The 11,484-nt window shown below is 49.7% G+C and overlaps 1 protein-coding gene and 3 long non-coding RNA genes across 5 annotated transcripts; 3 read left to right on the top strand and 1 right to left on the bottom strand.

Moving 5' to 3' along the window:
- The first annotated feature begins 3,591 nt into the window (after nucleotides 1-3,591).
- On the top strand, nucleotides 3,592-4,345 carry LOC121107927. Its single transcript, XR_005842326.1, has 3 exons — nucleotides 3,592-3,685; nucleotides 4,025-4,069; nucleotides 4,251-4,345. It is a non-coding gene; the product is annotated as an uncharacterized LOC121107927 (long non-coding RNA).
- A 151-nt stretch (nucleotides 4,346-4,496) lies between these two features.
- Nucleotides 4,497-5,969, top strand: LOC121107913. The gene is made up of 4 exons (XR_005842307.1): nucleotides 4,497-4,544; nucleotides 5,320-5,358; nucleotides 5,545-5,640; nucleotides 5,722-5,969. It is a non-coding gene; the product is annotated as an uncharacterized LOC121107913 (long non-coding RNA).
- Nucleotides 5,970-6,515: 546 nt separating this feature from the next.
- Nucleotides 6,516-6,971, top strand: LOC121107908. Its single transcript, XR_005842300.2, has 2 exons — nucleotides 6,516-6,619; nucleotides 6,822-6,971. It is a non-coding gene; the product is annotated as an uncharacterized LOC121107908 (long non-coding RNA).
- Nucleotides 6,972-7,277: 306 nt separating this feature from the next.
- Nucleotides 7,278-10,625, bottom strand: LOC121107873. 2 transcript variants are annotated; one of them, XM_040654459.1, is made up of 8 exons: nucleotides 10,458-10,625; nucleotides 9,983-10,276; nucleotides 9,154-9,192; nucleotides 8,911-9,006; nucleotides 8,813-8,837; nucleotides 8,456-8,511; nucleotides 7,768-7,799; nucleotides 7,278-7,456 (listed from the first exon to the last, which is right to left on the bottom strand). In XM_040654459.1, exons 2-8 carry the CDS (start codon nucleotides 10,149-10,151, stop codon nucleotides 7,418-7,420), a joined length of 456 nt encoding a protein of 151 aa, XP_040510393.1. In that variant the 5' UTR covers nucleotides 10,152-10,276; nucleotides 10,458-10,625; the 3' UTR covers nucleotides 7,278-7,417. The 2 variants fall into 2 exon arrangements, 1 of the variants encoding a protein (XP_040510393.1); XR_005842269.1 differs by having other exon boundaries at nucleotides 7,392-7,456; nucleotides 7,768-8,511.
- Between the last annotated feature and the right edge of the window lie 859 nt (nucleotides 10,626-11,484).

The raw sequence follows: 11,484 nt of genomic DNA, 5'->3' as shown, positions 1-11,484 counted from the left end.
CCATGTGGGGATGGGGCCCAGATCTTGCTCCTGTTGATGAAACTCAGTAGTGAGCCCACTGTGTACTGAGCTGGTGCATCCATGCACATACCCACAACTCCACTGAAGCTTCTGCAGCTACAGTTAGCATCTTTATATTCCACTGAAATTTGGGTTTTGGCTCTTGAATCTGTGCTCTAATACAGGTTTTTTTGGTCTCAAGCACTACTACAATTGTGCCTGTGGTGGCCGTGGTCCACTGATCCTCACATGTGTTTGTAAAAAGCTGGGAGGGAACTTTATTTGATGTTTATTTTTGTCAGTATATCATACCAATGTACATTATTTAAAGCCAGAAGTAGTTAAAAAATGAGAGTTGATCATGCAAAGTAAGTAACACACAGCAAGTCTTTAAATATGTTTTTTGTGGATGTTCAAACTCAGACTCTGCTATTTCTTCTGCTAGAACCAGAGTTATGGTGCTAAGCAGTATGGACAGTGCATCATAATCCTTTTTCCAAGAAGTTACCAATTCCCTTCCCTTGACATTCTGTTCAGTGGTCAGTGCTTCACCAACTCCGAGGACTAAGGAAATCTCTGTGGCCTCTGTGTCACACAGATTGGTTCTGTTCTGTCGCCACGTCAGCAATTGATTAAACAGCAGAAAAAAGTGAAAGTGAAAGCAATTCCAGTAGCAGCTGCACACTCACGTATGGTTTGATTCTGCAGACTGGTAAGGCTGTGTTTTCGGCTCTCAAGAGCTCTGTATGGTTTTTGAGTTTCCTTATCTCTTGGCCAGTCTCATGGCAGTTGCATGATTTCTGTGTGGACCACAAGTTCCTCAACAAGACATTCAAATGTGTTCACACGGTGTATAGAAGTCTTAAATATTCACAAGCGTGTATGTCTGGTTACCAGACTCAAGCCTGCCTGAATGTAATGGGGACAAATGAATACGTCTGTGGCAGACAGGTATTTATTCAGGTAAGAATCTGTATTAATGGATGGATCTCAGAAAGATGGAAGGTTTGCACTCGGTGAGAAATAGAAGTAAAAGCCAAAGGACACAAAGGCAAAGAAGTGAGCATATGGTTAAAATAATCTTTACTACTGACTGTGAAATAAATCCCTTCTTGTTTCCAAATACATACCCAAGCAATGAATCGATGTTCAGAGATCATTCAAGAAGGGATGTGAAAGATGAAAGGTGCCCGGAGGTCCCTGCGAGTTGGGGCAGGTGTGACTTTTATATCCTGCTCCTGCCCCCTGGCAGAACGATAGCAATAAACAACAAGAATTCCCATATCCATCCTATGTCAGTGGGCTATTCATGGGCAGCATCATCTCCAGCAGCATCCTCTTCCATGCACTTAGCAAGAGTCTCACATTTCCTTTATGCAAAGTCTGAGTCTGTGTTATGATTTTATGTTTTGCTGATTGATCAAAAATTCAACCCAAACTGCGGAGTCCATCCAGGTGACTGAAGAGACTCAGCATCTGAGAATTCTAGACACTGAGTGAAACTGTAAGCCTTGTAGATAAGGCAGGCAAGTCAAGTAAGGAAGATCTCAAAAGACACAGCGACACATGCTAACCATTCACATTCCCTACCTATGGACTCAGGTTGAGTAGGAGATTAATAATTCATCTTGGCCTTGAGATAAAGCACATCAAATATGGCAGCCCTTGAGGGAGTGCTATACAGACTTGGTGCAAGATAATCAGCAGATGGGAGCTCTCTACACTAGCAGAAGGAATAGAAATTGAAGAGCATTTTTGATAAAAAATCCCATAAGTGCTTTTGGGATTCATTGTAGGTGTTTGGACCACAGCCTGGCTGTGACACAATCCTAGCCTTTGCCTTTGCTCTCTGTTCATGTGTGTCATGCAGTAACTGCTCTGAGCTGGGGGACTCAGAGCAGTGTCATTCTGCCTGAGGAATAAGGACACACTCTGTGCTGCTAGCAGGCACCTTACAGCACCTTTCATCAAAAACCAGCTGGAAGATGGACAAACGCAGGGGGAATCCTGCCCCACCAGACCTAAAGCCCTTCCCACCTGAATGGAAACACTCGGTCTGTCTTCGTCATTCAGCCCAGTAGCAAAGCAACTGTGGTCATGCCGTGCAAAGAGGTGATGTTCTTTGCACCCCATCAGCCCTCTGCACTCACACACCTCTATGGTTTTGGTCCCTCAGACTGGAGATGTGCAGCTGCTGCTCTTTTAAATGCCGCTTCCAGCCCAGCTCCATGCAAGCAAAGCATCACGGAGAAATACATCTTTCTGAAGGAGCGGTGGGTGAATCTTGTGTGGGAGGAAAGTTCTCCTTCCTAAACAGAAGAGGCGTTACTGTGTGCATGAAGCTGTAGTCTGGCCAGGCCAGAGAGCACAAAGAAAGGGGGATACAAAAATAGCACAGGCAGATTCTGAGCACGCAGGAGGTTCATTGCTCACCACAGAGTGAGTTCTCAGCACATGGTCACGTTTTGTGGGTCTGCTGATCATCTCCATGGGCAGATGCAGGGCCTGAGCTGAGTTCCTCCATTCTCAGCACAGAGAGCAGAACTGTAGCCGTGGTCCTGCTCTGCCACGTTTTGTGGGTCGACAGGTTGCATCATGGGCAGATGCAGGGCCAGAGTTTCCAGTGGATGAGTTCCCCACAGGGGAGTGGGGAGAGGCAGAGGTTAATTTTCCTGCCGAGATTGTAATTGAAGTGATAAGTGCTTTGTGGTGATTACAGCAGTAATACTGAGTGGTTTCTGCTGTGGAGTTCTGCAGGTGGTGGAGATGTGTGTAGCAGCACTGAAGGCACTGGTTTTCTTCTGGGCCTCTCACTGTTGGGATGTTCCCTTAAGGGTGCAGTGCAAATGGGCTGAGAGTAGAGTCAAAGGAGCATGGACACAGGGGGGAGGATGGAGTAGAATGCAGAAGAGATGCCATGTCAAGCAACAAGATGTTGTATTTAATGTGAGCTTATAAACAAGGGCAGCAACTGATTACACAGTTTAATGGTGATAGGAAAAAAGAGAAAGGATCTGTACTGAAAGAGGAGTGGTTCAGTTTAGATGCTAGAAGAAAATTCTTGATTCAGAGGGTGTTGCGGCACTAGGCACAGCTGCCCATTGAAGCAGTGCATGCCTGGAGGTGCTCCAGGATGGGTTAAATGGGGCCGTAGGTTTTTATGAGTCTATGGCTAACTGCATAATCTTTCAGGTCCTCTCCAGATCAAACCATTTTCTTTGATGACTCTGTGATAGACTGGAGATGGCCAGGAGGTTGCAAGAAAACAGAGCAAGGAGGAGAGCTGACGCAAAGAGACCGATGGGACCCTGCATGCAGAATGGGGGCATGATCAGCAAGATCAGGTGGGCATAAGGGGGGAGAAGGGAGAAGATTCCTCCCTTTAAGAAACAGGAAACACAGACCATGATGAGGTGTCTGACGTCCCCAAATAAAAGCGGTAGCTCGGCAGACACAACAGATGCACCATGGGCTGCATCACAGTCTCTCACCGTGGGTAACTCTGTCAGCTAGAAAAATACCACAGGACAGGTCCTGGGGTTGCAATGCAAACCAGTGTCCATCTGTATCCAGCTCACATCAAAGTAGGGCGCTGTGAGAAGAGATCGCCAAAAGATGTTGGGGGAAGCACAGTGGACCATGGCGTGTCCTCGTGTCCCTGCCCTCCTGCTGCTGGTGGTGGTTGGTGAGTTGGGGATGCTGTGTGAAGTAGGGAACCATGCCTGGAGCAGGAATCCCACCAGAAATAGGCTTGGGGATGGTGCTGAGGGCAGTGGTGCAGTAGGTGAAGGGTGTAGGCGTGCTCCAAAATACGTGGGTTACAAATGCTGGGTGCTTTAGAAAGATAGGGAACAGTACTTGAAGCAGCAAACGCACCACAAATGGACCCGATCTTTCTCAGAGACACTGTATGGGGATAGGCAGACGGGATGGTGCCTAGTCCTCCGTGGGGACATGGGTGGGAACATCTGGGTGAGCAGGACATTGTCCCTCTAAACAAAACTCTCTCTGTCCCGTGGTGCAGGTACTGGTGTGAACACCCAGAACACCTGCATCTCCAGGGCTGATGGTGAGTGTGAGAATGGGTCCAGAAAAAGAAGACAATCCTGGGGGAGGAAATGGGAAGAGAGAAGAGCAGTTTTCCCCCCTGAATTCCCAATGTCCATCTCTGGAGTGCTGATTGTCTGTGCCTTGTGATTCAATGTGTTTGCAACCAATGAGGTGGTGGAATCCCTGTGCCATCTCTCCAGGTACTCTCCAGGCTCCAGTCCTGTTCCTTAACGCATCCAGTGCTCAGGAAGGAGAAGTTGTCTTGGCTCGATGTGTCTTTCAGAAACAGTTTCCTTCTACCCGAATTGTCTTGTGCAAGGATGGGTTGGAGGTGTATAGTGTGAAGTCCAAGAGGGAAGGGTCATGAGCTCCATGCTGCTGAACATCACTGAGAGAAGTGCGGGGACATACACATGTTTCTACCAGCAGAGGAGCACGAAAAAACTGGCTGAGGAGCTCTCCCCTCAGCGCTCCCTTGGACCTGCAGGTCACAGGTGGGACATGACACCAGGGTGGTGGGGACACAGGGGATGGGGTGACTGAACACCACATAGATTTTCAGGATCAAAAAATGCCATAGAGAGACGTGGGCTCTGGAATGGTCTCCCTCTCCATCCCGTGGTGCAGAAATGGGGCACTGCTGTGCCCAGGCTTAGGAAGCAGGTGCAGGGTTTGGGCACAATCCCTTTCCTGGGAAGGGATGCTGCAAGGGGTTATTACAAAAATGTTTCGAGAATGCGGAAGGGAAAACTGGGGTGATTTCCAAGTGTGGGGTGGTTTCTCACTATGTGAGCTCCTAAGCACAAGAAGATGATGCTGTGGCCATAGTGTTGGGGATGGCCAGATGTTGGTGTGCTTTGGGATCTGGGTGCCTCTACCTGCTTCAACAAAACCACCTAAAAGAGCTTTAGATGGCGGCAGGAGGGGAAATGCATTGTGGAGTCTTGCAATTGGGATGCTGCCATCCCATCCTACAGAGGCAGATCAACATACTAGTCCTTTCTTATCCACAAGGTGAAGTAGAGAATTGTGCTGCAGTATCATACAGTGCACGGTTGCATCTCTGCCATGCATTTTTAAATCCAGCATAGTTTTACGTAATCAGATTGAAGGGAACCTACATCATTCCATGTGTCTCAGGAGAAGGGCAGGCTCAGTGGGCACCTTCCTATGGCTGCAAGCCCTGCCCCATAGCAATGCACTCAGGAGCTGTGTTCATGCAGAGGTGAGAGTTCGGGGGATACTCAGCCCATCCATTTGTCCCCCCAGGCCTTGTGCCCAGATCCACGGAAGAGACAGCACATGCCGGTGAGAGGCTCCCCTTTGTTCCTGTTGACCCTGTCCCTTACTGTTGTCCTCATCCCTTCCCTGTGTCCCCATACCAGCACTACATCCCCATCACACCCCACTGTCTGCATCACCCTGCTCTGACCACATCACATACCCGTGTCCCCATCCTATTCATTAGTCCCCATCACTCCACTTTGTCCCCAGACTCATACACCCCGTTGGGCCCCATAGTCATCGCTGTGGCATCAGTGGCTGTCACCCTGCTCCTGTCTGCAGCCTCCTGCTGGATCATCAAGAAAGGTCAGGGCTTCTGGGCTTCTGGGTACTGTGTGGGATCCATGAGGCTGTCAAAGCTCTGATGTGGGACTCTTCTTCTTTCAGGTGCTTGTGGGAAGAGATGTTGTAGGTGAGCAGGAAGTGGCAGGTCTGGGTAATTGGTGGGCATCTGGGACCCTGGGGTGCTGCTCCTTTTTCAGTGTGAGCTTTGTCAGTGGATTCCCTCGTGTAGAGGAGGGATTGCAGTACGATAGGAGATGGAGGCACTTTTCCCTGGGAATATCTCCAGTGGCCCTTGGATGCTTTGTGGAACCTCAATGCCTTTTCTCTCTGCTCTCTCTGTCTCTCTCCATGGTGCTGGGTAGTGCTGAGGGATCTCCTGCCGACCACGATTTTGTACTGTAAGTTTCAGTCCCTTGCACCCTTCCTTTCTAGGCATTGAGTACAATGCAGAGATGATCCCAAATGCTGTGTTTTAAGTCAGTATTATCTCCACGTGCAAATGACAATCAATGCTTATAAAGTTAATTTTTCCGGATATAGTCCCTATAGTATTCCGGCATCATCTCTCTAAACATCCTTGACAAATATGGTCTCATTCTCTTCACCCTGCTATACAGTCTCCACTCCTGTAGCTGACACTGCTGGGAATTAACAAATGCTTCACTTTCAAACTCTGCACTGAGCAGATAGTGTTTCAGAGGAAATGTGTCTGTTCAGAGCACTTTTTTTGGGTGAGGACCATTCTCAGCAACAGAGCAGCCTCCACCCAATATCGTGGAGAAGCAAAACCCGCCTCCCTACAGCACAGGGCATTTTCTTGGGCTGCAAGGCAGACCTCAGGAGCTGCTGTATGAAGCTGTAAGGGTGATGATTTTGGCAGAGGATGCCCATGGGTGCATCTGTGTTGGTGGCTGGGGAAGGTCTCTCCCCTGCTGATGGCTGGGCACTCATTCAGGATCTCCCTGCAGATGCCAACGTGGATGAAATGAGGAGAGTGAAGGTGAGTTGTGCTCTTGCAGAGGCCTGCAGGTTGAGCGTGCATTTTTTTTGTCTGCAGAAGGCATGGCTTTGGAGGGGAAATGCCAGCTCAGTTGTCACGGTGGCGGTGCTCTGGCTGCAGTTCCCCTCCTGCCATGATCCCATGGGGAATGCTGCATGGCCATGCTGTGGGACCACTGTAATTCCTTGTTTGTGTTTTGAAGGCCTCTGGAATACACAGCTCTGAAGTTTGTACATAGGACAGAATGTCAGAAAGTGAGAGGCGATCCACCCCTTTCTCTGCAAGAACAAGGGGGAAAGCACAGCAGAGGTGACACTTATCAATAAAAGCATGAAATCCTTCTGCATCAGAATGAAGTTGGTGTACTTCTTCTGTCTGAATGCACTCTGAGGGTGCCCATCTGTCCATAGGGGGCTGTGACAGAATCCTTGTGCTTGGGGCTCATGGGAGGTATCAAGACAGGGCCATCCTGGGCATCTCCAGAGCTTCTTCCACCTAAAGCCACAGCAGTGATGTATAACCGCAGCTCATCACTTCATGATGTCTTTGATTCAAGACCGTGGTGAGCTTGATGATGCATAAGAACAGCTCAGCACTTACCGATGTCTCTAAAATAGCTGTGATATTTTACTGATATTCTAGGTTGTACATGCATAAGCAAGTCATATATCTTAGTGGCTAGAAATAATGGGAGAGCATACCCCATGAACCCAAAAGCCCCATGTTCTGCCCCAAGAGCCCTCTGCAAGAAAACACCATGGCCGTGACGCAGTCCTGGTTGCCTTGGCATGCTGAAGCCTATGCATCTCTGCTGCGGGTCATCTGCTTCACGGGAGGCTGGAGGGGAAAGGAAAGCCCTGTTATTGCAGCTGCAGCCTGCAAGCCCTGCACAAGGAGGCTCCAGGAGCGCTGGAGGGAGCCGCACGCATTGGAGAAGCAGGCAGGAGTCAGCTAGCAGATCTGGGTTGGAAAACAAGGGGAGGCATTGCCGTAGACTGAGGTAGAGTGACTTGTGACTCAGAAATTAAATCTTGTGATTTGCAGTTTTTGTGCAAGTAAAGAGATGCATGAGCAAGCGTACCAAAATGATAATGCCATTTCTGTGGAGCATATCCCTTTAGTTTTGGGTGAGAAGGGCCCTGACTCACCTTGTCCCTTCGAAAGTGGGCAATGGTTGAGTCTGTGGGGAAAAAAAACACACTATGAGTGCTCAGTATTCACGTGGGAAGGGGGGCGACCCACCACTGGTTTGGGCAGCAGACCCCGCGGGGCTCTGGACTGACTGTCCACCCCCATTGCACCACTCTGCAGGAAGATTTGGAGGACCAGAGATGCTGGGCTTTGGGGGGGCATTTTCCCATCATTTGAGGCATTTTCTATATTTACACAGCACATCTGAGCCTGCTGCTCTGCAATGAAACTCAAGCTGCAAACAGAGCAAGGTGCAGGTGTGGTGGCGTTATATCCCCCATCCCTGACCACAGCATCCTCCCTTTGCAGCTGCCTGCACTTGCAGAGCAAATATCTATGAGATATTTCCCCACTGCTGTCTGTGTACACAGCAATATCCTCCAGTGCAGGGCTGAGCTTTGGTCTGTGCTTGAAACAAACACCATAGTGAGGGGAACTGTAGATGGGAGAACAGCAGAGTCTGAAGTGTGAGACCCGCTGTGCAAATGGGATTTGTCACTATGAGCACTGTGATGAAAGCACCCTGGAGAAACTGACTCTTGAGAAATGGTTTTTGCATGTCCAAGTGGGAAAGGGACAGGTGGGATGGCAAATGGGAGCCCAAGGGAAGGGGGTCCCCATGGAAAAGGGGTGCCCAGCACTCACACTGGATTTCTCCGTAGTCGGTGGCTTGCACCTGCTGGCTGGGAACGTGCTGCTTCCTGTGGATTAAGGGAAAATGGATTTGGGGTGGATGTTTGCTGCAGGGGGCCAGGACTGTTATTCATTTGGATGAAGCCTCCTTGCATCAGGCACTGCATTCACTCCAACCCCACGGCAATCCCTCATCCTCCAGGCATCCACGTGCTATCAGTAATGTTACCATGATGAAATCCTTCCTTCTCCAACACCACGGCAGTCCCTTCCTGTTATGGGGGAACTCACAGATAATGCTGCCCTGCAAAAGGAGTTCCCCACGTTCCCAAATGCTCTCAATCGTCCCCTCCCAGCCTTACTTCTCACCTTCGGCATCTCTCCCGGCAGGCACCTGTAAGAAAAACAGTCTCACATCAAAGCTGTGGCAGCCTCATGGATCCCCCACAGTCCCCTCAAGTCCTCACCTTTCCTAATGGTCCAGAAGGTGGCTGCAGACAGCAGGAGGGTGACAGTAACTGATACCACATGAATGACTGTGAGGTTCAGAGGAGTGTTGGTGTCTGGGGACACAGAGGTTGATGGGGTCAGATGGGAGTGACGCAGAAGTTGGGGTGTTACAGCGCCATAGCGATGAAATGAGAAAAGAGGGGAGGGATAGGGAAAAGGTGAAGGGATGGGGTCAGTAGGAGCAAAGGAGAGTCCCTCACCTGCAGTTATGGTTCCTGCCGTGGAATTGGACACATGACCTGGACAGACATATGGATGGGCGGAGTGTCACCAGTGCTCATAGCTCTGCATGGACACAGCTCCTGAGTGCACTGGTTCGGGGCAGGGTATGTAGGCCTTGGAAGATGCCCACAGAGCCAGCTCTGTCCCCTGAGACACGTGGGCTGACATGGGGTTTCTGCCATTCTGATGATCAATTATCTAAACTATGATGAATTTAGAAATGCATGGCATAAATGCAACTGTGCACCGTATGATCCTGCAGCACAACTCTCTCCTTTCCTTGACCTTGTGGATAAGAAAGGACTAGTATGTTGCTCTGCCTCAATGGGATGGGATGGCAGCATCCCACTTGCAAGACTCCATCCTGCATCTCCCCTCCTGCCATCATCCAAAGGCTCTTTTTGGTGGCTTAGATGCAGGTAGAGGCACACGGATCCCAAAGCACACCAACATCTGCCCATCCTCACACTATGGCCACAGCATCATCTAGTTGCTGCATGGGAAATCAAACAAAAAGGAGCAACCTCACTCTTGGAAATCACCCCAGTTTCCCTTCCGCATTCTCAAAACAGTTTTGGAATAACCCTTGGAGCATCCTTACCCAGGAAAGGGACCATGCCCAAATCCTGGGCCTGCTTTATGTACCTGGGCACTGCAGAGCCTCATTTCTGCAGCATAAGATCAAGACAGGAACCCTTCCAGAGCCATCCTCTCTCTATTGGCACCTCTTGCTGCACATGGGATATCCATGTGGTGTTAATTACCCCCCATCCCCTATGTCCTCACCACCCTGGTGTCATGTCCCACCTGTGACATGTAGATCCAAGGGAGTGCTGAGGGGAGACCTCCTTAGCCAATTGCTCTTGTTCCTCTGCTGGTACGCACATGTGTATGTCCCACTGCTTCTTGCAGAGATGTTCAGCAGCATGGAGTAGATGACCTTATCCTGATGGGCTTTCATGTTGTGAACCTCCATCCCATCCTTGCAGAAGACAATTCGCGCAGCAGGGACCAGCTTCAGAAGGACACATTGAGCCAGGACAACTTCCCCTTCCTGAGCTCTGGAAGGGTTAAGGAGCAGGGCTGGAGCCTGGAGAGTACCTGGAGAGATGGCACAGGGATTCTACCAGCATCATTAGCTGCAAAACACACTGCATTCCAAGTCATGGAGAATCTGCCCTCCTGGGGTGGATATTGGGAATTCAGAGGCAATAAAGCCTTTCTCTCTCCCCATCTCCACCCCCACCATGTCTTCATTTTCTGGACCCATTCTCACACTCACCATCAGCTGTGGAACTGCAGATGCCCTGGGTGCTCACAGCAGTACCTGCACCGTGGAGCAGAGAGGGGTTTGGTTAGAGGGACAGTGTCCTGCACACCCACATGTTTCTGTCCATGTCTCCAGTCTTCAGTAGTCACCACTCCACAAGTGTATCCCCTTCCTTTGTCGCCACTGTCTCCATTTGAGCAAGCTTAAATCCATTTGGGATAGGTTTCTTTTCCAGATGCAGTCTCCTCTACTTCAAAAATCATGCTTTTGGTGCTAGACTCCATCCCACACGTACTCTACCTCCACCCTCGGCACCATCTCAAGCCTCTTTGTGCTGGGCTTCTTCCTCCAAGCAGGGTTCCCTGCTACCCAAAGCAGCCCCAACTCACCAAACACCAGCAGCAGGAGGACATGGACATGGGGACACGGCATGGCCCATCCCACCTGCCCGCAACATCTTTTGGAGATCTCTCCTCACGGTTCCTGCTTTGCTGTGAGCTGGGTGCAGATGGTCACAGGCTTGTGTTGTGAGCCTAGGACACGTGCTGTGTGTTTCTGCAGCTGACAGAGAGTTAGTCACAGCGAGAGGCTGTGATGCAGCCCATGATGCATTTCTCGCATCTGCAGAGCCCTGCTTTTATTTCAGGACACATAGAGCCCTTAGCAGGGGCCGTGCTTCCTGTCTCCTGGGGGAGGAAACTTCTCCCTTTTCCCTCTTTTCCCCACCTCTTCTTACTGAGTGTGACCTCATTCTGTATGCAGCGTCCGTTTTATCTCTTTTTGTCAGCTATCTTGTCTCTGTCCCCTCCCAAGCTCCTGTTCATCTCCAGCCTGCCAAAGAGCCATAAAATAGAGGTGCTTGGGTTGGAAGGGACATTAAAGGGCATGGAATCACTTATAGAATTGTAAAAACCAGCAAAACAAACAAACAAACAAACAAACAGTATAAGCACAGAATTAAAGAAGCCGACACCATACTGCCATTAGTTAGGAGCTCATTGCTTGTGTTCCAGTTGAGAAGGGCCACAGATCATTTTGT

Source organism: Gallus gallus, chromosome 31, assembly GCF_016699485.2.
Source record: "Gallus gallus isolate bGalGal1 chromosome 31, bGalGal1.mat.broiler.GRCg7b, whole genome shotgun sequence".
Taxonomy (NCBI): Eukaryota; Metazoa; Chordata; class Aves; order Galliformes; family Phasianidae; genus Gallus; species Gallus gallus.
This window is presented reverse-complemented; position numbering and strand designations above follow the sequence as displayed.